This window comes from Trichechus manatus, unplaced genomic scaffold (genome assembly GCF_000243295.1).
Source record: "Trichechus manatus latirostris isolate Lorelei unplaced genomic scaffold, TriManLat1.0 scaffold00020, whole genome shotgun sequence".
NCBI lineage: Eukaryota > Metazoa > Chordata > Mammalia > Sirenia > Trichechidae > Trichechus > Trichechus manatus.
The window spans coordinates 14,050,860-14,061,340 of NW_004443956.1; the positions used below are offsets into that span (position 1 = coordinate 14,050,860).

The 10,481-nt window shown below is 38.8% G+C and overlaps 1 protein-coding gene across 4 annotated transcripts in view; it reads left to right on the top strand.

Moving 5' to 3' along the window:
* The window catches only part of GALNT11 (polypeptide N-acetylgalactosaminyltransferase 11), an 83,863-nt gene that overhangs the window by 47,464 nt on the left and 25,918 nt on the right, over window positions 1-10,481 (top strand). For all 4 annotated transcript variants that reach the window (XM_023727954.1, XM_023727955.1, XM_004372752.2 and 1 more), the window contains 2 exons: window positions 6,036-6,159; window positions 7,501-7,667. In XM_023727954.1, coding sequence (XP_023583722.1) covers window positions 6,036-6,159; window positions 7,501-7,667 — 291 coding nt within the window. The remainder of the gene's footprint in view (window positions 1-6,035; window positions 6,160-7,500; window positions 7,668-10,481) is intronic.

The following is a 10,481-nucleotide window of genomic DNA, read 5'->3' on the forward strand; positions in this document are numbered from 1 at the left end:
TGCGGGCTGGTGTTTCTAGACAAGAGACTGTGTCCGCGGGAAGCGGAGGAGGCCGAGTATGGGTGAAGAAGTGTAGAGAATGGGAAAGCGTATATCACAAATTGCCGGTGCTCTGCAGCCCCTCAAGAAGAAGCAAAGATGGTGCACGGAGCAAGGCACTTGAGCGAAAGGAGGGGGAGATGGCCAGAGGCAAGGAAGAAATCAAAAGAAGTGGAAAAAAGCAACACCAACTGCCAACAAATGGCACCCAGAGAGCCACCCGCTTGTATGTGTGGAATCCAAGCAGCCGGCGCTTCCTGGTCAAGAGACCATGGCGGGAAGCAGAGGAGGCTGAGCCGGGGCAAAGAGGGGTGGGGGGTGGGAAGGTGCACACCACAAATTACTGGTTGTTTTGTCTCCTGCTGGATGCTCCGTGAGGCTGCTTTCTTGTACCCCTGTTTGCTGGTCTCTGATAGGAGTCCAAGATGGTGGATCCACGCTGCGTTAGCTGGTAGGGGACCTCTGAATGAATCTCTCCTCTCTCTCCATTTTCTGTCAGTTTTCTCACTCCATTTGGTGTTTGGCTGAGTTCTTTATCTCTTCATTTGATGTTTTAGGGTTTCAGGATTGTTGTATTCTCTGTTCGGCTTAGTTTTTCGGATCTTTGCTGTGGAGGGACGGCGTGGTGCTTCTGCCTAGAGCACCATTTTGCTGGAACTCCTCTCAGTTTTTAGTTCTGTCACTAGAAATGAACAATCTGAAAATGAAATTAAGAACACAGTTCCATTTACAGTAGCATCAAAAGAATAAAATACTTAGGAATAAGTTTAACCAAGAAGGTGCAAGACTTGTACACTGAAAACTATAAAACATTACTGAAAGAAAGAAGACTTAAGTAAATGGAAAGACATCCTTGGTTCATGGATTGGAAGACTTAATATAAAGATGTTAGTACTACCCAAAGTGATCTACAGATTCAGTGCAGTCTATCAAAATCAATGGCCTTTTTTGCAAAGATGAAAAAACTAAACTTCATATGGAATTATAAGGGACCCTGAATAGCTAAAACAGTCTTTAAAAAGAACAAAGTTGGAGGGCTTACACTTCCCAGTTTCAAAACTTTTCACAGCAGTGTGATACTATGTAAGGATAGTCATAAAGATCAATGAAATAGAGTTGAGAGTCCAGAAATAAACCCAAATATCTGTGGGTAACTGATTTTTGATAAGGGTGCCAAGACCGTTTAATGGGGAACGAATAGTCTTTTCAACAAATGTTGAAACCAGGTCTCCATATGCAAAAAAATGACGTTGGACCCAAGGCAAGGAAGAAATCAAAAGAAGTGGAAAAAAGCAACACCAGCAGCCGTATACAAAAATTAACCCAAACTGGATCAAACACCTAAATGTAAGAGCTAAAACTGTAATAATACTCCTAGAAGAAAACACAGGGATAATCTTCAGGACCTTGGATTTAACAGTAGTTTCTTAGATATGACATGAAAAGCATAAGCAACAAAAGAAAAAATAAATTGGATTTCACCAAAATTAAAACCTTTCAGACATCAAAGAATACTGTCAAGAAAGTGAAAAGACACAACTGGACTAAACCAAAGCTAAGAAGTTTCCTGAATACAATCAAACACTTCGAGGGACAGAGTAGCAGGGGCAGGGGTCTGGGGACCATGCTTTCAGGGGACATCTAGGTCAATTGGCATAACAAAGTTTATTAAGAAAATGTTTTGCATCCTAGTTTGGTGAGTGGCGGCAGAGGTCTTAAAAGCTAGCGAGCAGCCATCTAAGGATGCATCAATTGGTTTCAACCCACGTGGAGTAAAGGAGAATGAAGAACACCAAAGACACAAGGAGAGCATTAGCCCAAGAGACAGAAGGGGCCACATAAACCAGAGACTGCATCATCCTGTGGCCAGAAGAACTAGAGTGTGCCTGGCTACCACCAGTGACCGCCCTGACAGGGAACACAACAGAGAGTCCCTGATGGAGCAGGAGAAAGATGGAGTGCAGAACTCAAATTCTAGTAAAAAGACCAGACTTAATGGTCTGACCGAGACTGGAGAAGCCCCAGACGTCATGGCCCCTGGACTCTCTGTCAACCCAGAACTAAAACCATTCCTGAAACCAACTCTTCAGACAAAGATTAGACTGGACTGTGGGACATAAAATGATACTTGTGAAGAGTGTGCTTCTTAGCTCAAGTAGATACATGAGACTAAATGGGCAACTTCTGTCCAGAGGTGGGATGAGAAGGCAGAGAGGGTCAGGAGCTGGTTGAATGGACATGAGAAATCGGGTGGAAAGGGGTAGTGTGCAGTAACAGTATAGGGAGAACAATTAGGGTCACATAACAATGTATGTAAAAATTTTTGTATGAGAGACCAACATGAATTGTAAACTTTCACTTAAACTACAATAAAAAATTAAATTAAAAAAAAGTGAAAAGACAACTGACAGAATGGGAAAGTGTATTTCCAAATAATATATCTGATAAGTCTAGTATCCAGAATATATAACCTCTTAAAACTCAACAACAAACAACCAAATTTAAAATTGACAAAAGAATTGAATAAACATTCTCCAAAGAAGACATACAGATGGCCAACAAGCATGTGAAAAGATGCTGAACATCATTAGTCAAATCAAAACCACAAGTTATCACTCCACACCCACTACAATGAATATGACAACAGTTAAAAAAAAAAAAAAAGATAACAGTGTTGGTGAAGATGTTGAGAAATTGGAACCCTGGTGGGACTGTAAAATGATGTAGCTGCTGTGGAAGAATTTGGTGGTTCCTCAATTAGTTAAACACAGAATTACCATGTAACCTAGCAGTTCTACTCCTGGGTATATACCCCAAAAAATTGAAAACAGATGTTCATATAAAACTTGTATGTGAATATTCATAGCAGCGCTAATCACAACAGCTAAACAACCCAAGTGACCCTCAGCAGATGATGGGTAAACATAATGTGATATGTACATACAATGGAATATTATTCAGCAGTAAAAAAAAATGAAGTTTGATTCATGCTGATTGCATAATGTTGTCAAGATTCGTCATTCAGTATGGATGAATCTTGAAAACATTATGCTAAGTGAAAGAAGCCAGACACAAAAGGTTACATGTTGTATGATTCCATTTATATGAAATGTCCAAAATAGGCATTCATTAAGAAAGAAAGCAGACTAGTGGTTGCCAAGACTTGGGGAGGGAGTAGTCACAAGTGACTGCTTACGGGTATGTGGTTTCCTTTTGGGCTGATGAAAATATTCTGGAACTAGGTCGTGGTGACAGTTGTACAACACTGTGGGTGTTCTAAATGTCACTAATGGTAAATTTTTATGTATGTGCAAAAAGCTAAATTCCTCATACAAAGGAAACTTAATTTAGAAGGAATTTACTTAAAAATATGCTGATTTCTGGATAGGACGTTATCATTAAAGAATCAAGGAGAAGAACCAGTGAAAAAGTATATTTTGGAAAATAGATTTTCTGATTTAATCTGCAGTGAATTAAAAAATTAATTGAAATAGCTGTTCTGGCATGTTAAGCAATTGAGGTTTGATGGTAATTTTATTTGAGCAGGAGAGGGAGAAAGGTAAGTTGAGTGATTTTGTTGTTTTTGTTTTTTGTGTTTTTAATGATAATATATGTAAAAACATTTGATATTTCAGCTCTTTTTATATGTACAATTCAGTGACATTAAATTACATTCATCATGTTGTGCAACCGTAACCGCTATCCATTTCCTTATTTTTTCATCCCTCTTAACAGAAACCCAGTACCCATTAAGCAGTAACTCACAACTTATCAGTGGCAACCACTGTGCATTTGCCTCTTCTGGATATTTCATATAACTGGGATCATATGAAATTCCTATTCTTCTGTGTCTAATTTCACTCAACATAATGTTTTCAGGGTTCATCCACGTTGTACCATATATCAGGACTTTATTTCTCTTTGCGGCTGAGTAATATTCCATTGTGTGAATAGACTATATTTTCTTTATCCATTGACCTTTTGATGGACACCTGTGTTGTTTCCTAAAGGGATGCTTTTTTTAAAAATTTATTTTATTTTTTGTTATTGAGAATATACACAGCAGGACATACACCAATTCAACAATTTCTACATGTGCAGTTCTTTAAGTAGTGCAACCATTCTCACCCTCCTTTTCCAAATTGTTCCTCCCCTATTAACATAAACTCACTGCCCCCTAAGTTTGTATCTAATCTTTTGAATTGCTGTTGACAGTTTAATCCCATATAGAAAGATCTTAAAAGAGCACAATGCTCAAGGCAGACATTCTTTACTAGTTAAGCTAAACTATTGTTTGGCTTAAAGAGGACTTCAGAGAATATTTTTGGTTTAAGGTTTAAAGATTATCTCAGGGCAGTAGTTTCATGGATTCATCCAGCCTCAGTGGCTCCAGAAAATCTGAATTCCACGAGAACTTGAGATTCTGTTGTGCATTTTCCCCTTTTTGATCAAGATTCTTTTCTAGAATCCAAACGTTCAATAATGGTAGCTAGGCATCATCCGGTTCAGTTCTCATGGCAGAGGAGGTAGTTGTTCATGGAAGCAATTGGCCACACATTCCATTTCTAAAGGGATGTTTTAATATGGAATAATTTTTCATCAAGAGGTCTATATCCAAAAAAACCAAACTCACCGCCGTTGAGTCTTTTCCGACTCATAGCAGAGTAAAGTAGCACTGCCCCATGGGGTTTCCAAGGCTGTAAATCGTTTTGGAAGCAGACTGCCACAGCTTTCTCCTGCAGAGCAGCTGATGGCTTTGACCTGCCGACCTTTTGGTTAGCAGCCAAGTGCTTTAACCACTGCACCACCCGGGCTCCTAAGAGGTCTATGTTAGATAGTAATTCAGTATCAGGTAGTCCTTTGATGTTTGTTGAATCAATGGATATTTACTGAGAATCTTCTTTGAGCAAGACACTATTCTAGGTACTGAATATCAAGCAATTTTTGTTTTTTTCTTGGATGTTTTGATCATAACTAAAGTCTTTGCTCCCACAGGGTTTTCATCCTGTATAAACTGCTGCACAGAGCTTTTTTAGTATTTAAAAAAGGATGTGCTCCAGCTTAAAAACTTGTAGAGAGAAGGCATATTAAGAGGCAGTGTTTCCCAAAGTGGATCTGGGAGTGCTAGTCACGTGTTCTGTGGTCAGATAAATTGGGGAAACACTGCATTCTATCTATATCTAGACCCTCACACCTGGATTTCCACAAAGCATTTAACATACCAAAGGATCAGAGTTTTCCTGCCATTAAAAAACTTATTTGACTTTTTCAAATCCAGTAGTTCCCTAATGTATTTGACCATGAAATCCATTTTTTTCCTCTGAACGTCTATTACTAGCCAGTGGAATTAGTTTTCCATGAACAGACTTTGGGACATGCTGTTACAGGAGTGACTCTGTGAGGAAAGGCTAAAGGTCTGATGTGGGAAAGAGCAGCAGCAGAAGACTGACCCTGTGTAAGGGTAAGATTTCTGACAGAATATTAGAGCCAGGATGTTCAGTTAGAGTGGTTTTGATCAGATCTATGGGGGAACTTCTTGACTATGAGGTGATTAAAGTCTCGAACCAGGGAGGTTTGGAAGCCTTTGTTATAGAAAGGTTATGAGTAGTCTCTGTTAGGGGAGGACCCTTACTAAAACTTGCCTGTAATTGATTCTGTAGTCTATTGCTTTTATAGAAAAATCATCATTAAATTTATTTCTTTCTTACCCACAGGTAAATTTTTTTCTTGAATATAGTAAATGTTCTTAAGATTATGGCTAGTAAGCACATTTCATTTATGGTTAGTGTACTTGTGGTTTGAGCTAGGCTGATAAGAATTTGACCCTAACCTCAGTTTACTTTCTTGAAACTGGAGACTACCTGGATTTGAGAACCATGGCTGTTATCTAGTTATAACAGGATAAAGTCGGGATTTTCTTAAGATCATAGTATCGTAACAGTAATTGTAATCTTTTCCAGATTTAATGTACTGACAGTAACGTCTTTCCTTTACAGGTATGATTTTTAATGAACGTGATCAGGAGCTGAGAGACTTGGGCTATCAGAAACATGCCTTTAATATGCTTATTAGTAACCGCCTGGGCTACCGTAGAGATGTGCCAGATACCAGGAACGCAGCGTATGTTCCTTACTAGCTTCTGTTAATACTTCCTAACAGCACTCTGCCTTTAGTGCCTGTCACTCCGAGTCCTGAGGGTGGTGTCAATGTTTGCAGTGAGGCTTCATTCTTCAGCATACTAGAAACCCTAAGACCGATTTCCGTCTCATTATACTGGAAGCCACGTGGTCTGAGATTGTGCTGACAAAGTTGTAGAGCTTGCTGTGTCTATTTTAAAATTTCAAATCATGTGGGAAAGAGGAGGGAGGTGCTCATTACATCTAATTATATAATCTTCTGACCTAAGTTTGTTTTAATTATTTTTTTATTGGATTCATAGCAAAAAGTTATGAAAGTCAGTAAAGAATATTCCCATAATCTCACCATCCTATTTTCATTGTATATATATATATATATATATGTATATTCTTCCACCCCAACCCCCAGTATTTCTTTATTCCCTTCTAAGGCTTTTAGTATGGTGAGTGAGTCATTCCACAGACAGACATTTGTTGAGCACCTTGTGTTTGCTAAACACTGCCTTAGGCACTGCAAGGAAACAGTAAGACACAGTCCCTGGGCTCACAAGGCTAAGTCTAGCAGGGAGGTACATAAGTCAGCAGGTAATTGTGGTATCACCGGAATAACAGTGTAATAGGAATTGGTCAGATGGTAGCACAAAAAACAGAGTGGTCAGGGAAGGTGTCACAGAAGAGCCATGATTCAAGGAAGGTTTTTCCATGTACAGAGAACAGTGTATGAAAAGCATTGAGGCGTAGAAGCATGTGGTCTGTTTAAGGGACTGAAATGTAGTTCACTTTGGCTCTGGTGGGAGAATGGCCAGAGGCCAGGAGGAAGGTAGGGCACAGATATTGGAGGATTTTATCTTTTAAGTTCATGGTTTTGTTGTTGTTTAAAGCCACCTAAGCCTTTTTATCAAAGAGTTGCATACATGGCAGTTCTTCCCTTACCTTGTTATGTCATAGTTTACTTAAATCTTTTTCTAGTATTGGGCAAAAAATAAAATTTTCAAATACAAACTTATATTTCTGGTATTTCCTTTTGACACATCACTGGGGACATCGGCTTACAAGTGCTGCATTAAAAACTTGTAGTCATTTCAGTAAAAATAACATTTTTATGTAACCTCTCCACAAAAAAGAAAAACCAAGTTTAAAAATAAGCAGGATGGCAGGTATATAAGGAGGAAATTGTTAGCAAATTGTAAAATTACTGAATAAGAAACCACATTGTTTTCTTAAAAGCTTTAAAAAAATCTTTATGATAATGTAAGAAAGAGGCTGAACGTGAAACATTTGCACCTTTTAAAATATCAGCATTTTCTCCTGTTTATCTGTGCAGCTGTAAAGAGAAGTCGTACCCAGCTGATCTCCCAGTGGCTAGTGTTGTCATCTGTTTCTACAATGAAGCGTTTTCCGCCCTGCTCCGGACAGTGCATAGTGTCGTGGATCGGACCCCAGCACACCTGCTTCATGAGATCATCCTGGTGGATGACGATAGTGATCTGGGTAAGGAGCGTTGTAACTGGCAATGCTGGATCTAGGCTACCTTTCACTATGGTATTATAGACATTCACAAGGCTGACCATTCATAGTAAAGCTGACTCTTACGCATGCAACTACCATTAAGTGCTTATCCATTGACTAGAAGATCATTCTGAAGAAACTGCATTGTCTTTGTGATCTGTTTACAAACTGTGCTACCCACATTTAGCCCTGGAAATTTTCCCTTGGCTTTCCTTGTTTTAAAAAAAAAAAAATCTATTTTGAAGTAATTATAGATTCACAGTTAAGTTGCCAGGAGGTTCTGCATTCCCTTTGCTCAGTTCCCCCATTGGTTACTTCTTACATAATTATAGTACAGTATCAAAACCAGGAGTTTGGCGTTGGTTCACTTTGAGTGTGGTTCTGCGCCCGTTTACTCTGCACGTAGCTTCATGTAAGCACCACAGCAGTGAAGATGCAGAGCTGTTCCATCACCACAGAGAACTTCCTTCTGCTGCCCCTTTATAGTCACAGCCACCCCTCACCCCATTGTCCCTGACCCCTAGTAGCCACTAATCTGTTCCCCATCTCAGTAATTTGGTCACCTCAAGAAAGTTACATGACCACATGAGATTGGCTTTTTTAACGCAACATAATGCTTCGGCTTCCATTTACCTGAGAGGGCTGTTACACCGACTGCCCTGATCACAAGTGAATTGTAATCTGATAGTTTTTATTTGAAACATTGTGTACATTCTCTTACCTAGAAAAGCCCACTGCTGTCGAGCCGATTCTGACTCACAGTGACCCTATAGGACAGGGTGGAACTGCCCCATGGGGCTTCTAAGGCTGTAATCTATGAGAGCAGACTGCCGCATCTTTCTCCTGAGGAGCAGCCAGTCAGTTTGAACCTCCGACCTTTTGGTTAGCCGAACGCTTAACTGCTGCGCCACCAGAACTGCTGCTTTTACCCATAGAAACACTATTTTAAATAGTAGTTAAGGGAATTTTTTACAATTTATAATTTACTAAAATATCATTCAATTAAAATAAAACAATAGAAACCAAAATTGTATCAGTTACTCAACAAAGCAGAGGAATAGTAAAATTGAGTAAGAAATGATCTTATATATTGTGAATGCTGGTACTTAGGGGAAATCTGTTTTGGAGATTTTGAAATAACTTCTAAACACTTGTGAAGCATTGTATATTTTTTCATAAGAAAAGTAATATGAATGGTAACTTTATAGAACATACAGAAAAGAGAGATCACACACAATTACCATTAGCATTTTGGAGTACATCTTTTCCATGGATCCTTCTTTTTTTATAATTGAAAAATTTTGTTTTTTTCCTGATTTTTTCTCACTTGCATTGTATCATAAGTATTTTTCCATGTTGCTAAGAGAACTTATAAATAATTTATAGTAGCATACTTGGGACATACCATAATTTATAAAACCATTCCTCTGTTACTGATTGCTGCAATTGCTATCCCTTAAAAAATAATAGACAGAGCTCTCTAATGAGTTTTTTTCCCTCCACTGACTCTCTCTACTGTCCTGGAGGTGTGAAGCATGGGGGTGGGGGTGGGCAGGCTCGGTATGGGGGTCCAGAGGGAGTCGACATGTAGTGACTCCAGTGACCAAGAGAAGGTTTACTTGTCATTGGATCAACAGAGAAAAGGGAGGACTTGGTTTCTCCAGATTAATCATGAGTTGCTACAGGGTTGAGCTAGATGCATGCACAGAACTGAGGGAGCCCTATGGGAGAAAAAGGAGAAAAGAACTCATGTGTGTTAAGTGCCTGGCAAGTGCTCAACACTTTCACTTGCTTATATATGTGGTACTCATATGTACCAGGTACTGTCCAAGTGCTGCCCATGCATAAACAGTACAAGCAAAGGAAACTGAGATGTGGAGAGGACAAGTTAGGTACTTGGGGTCACATACCTTCTAAGGAATGGAACCAGAATTCATATCTAGTGCTCTGGCTCTAGGACCAGGCTTTATCCACTCTGTTCAGCTGTTTCCTTAGTGCTTTATTATTATTTTTTTTTAATTTATTTTTTTGTTTTTAATTGACTTTGTTGTTGTTTTTGCAAATATATACAACAAACCAAACGGGGGAAAATGCAGAACAGAATTTTAAATTCTCATTGACTCCAGACTTTCTGGGACCATGGGGGCTAGATGAACCCCTGAAACTATTGCCCTGAGATAATTTTTAAAACTTAAACTAAAAATATTCTCTAAAGTCTTCTTTAAACCAACATAGTTTAGCTTAACTAGTAAAAAAAAGTCTGCCTTGAGCGTTGTACTCTTTTAAGAACCATCTGTATGGGATCAGCATAACAACAGCAACTCAAAAGATTAGATAGGAACCTTAGGGTGCAGTGAGTTTATGTTAAGGGGGGAGGAATGACTCAGAAAAGGAAGATGAGGATGGTTGCACAACTCAAAGAATGTCATCTGCTGTCACTGAAATGTATATGTAGAAGTGGTTAAATTGGTTTATGATGTACTTTTTTAAAACAGCTTTATTGAGGTACAATTGACATATGGTAAATTACAGAGGTTTAAAGTGTATAATTGGATAAGTTTTGACATGTTAATATACCCATGAAACCATCGGGCAATCAAGATAAAGGACATAGCCATCAGCCCCAAGTTTCCTGAGGCTCCTCCTTCATATAATCCCTCCCTCCTGTACTTCCCATCCCCCCGTCTGGGAAATCCTAATTGACTTTCTGTCACTATAGAATAATTTGTATTTTCTAGAATTTTATATAAATGGAAGCATACAGTATGTCCTCTTTTTTTTTTTTTTTTTTTTTTT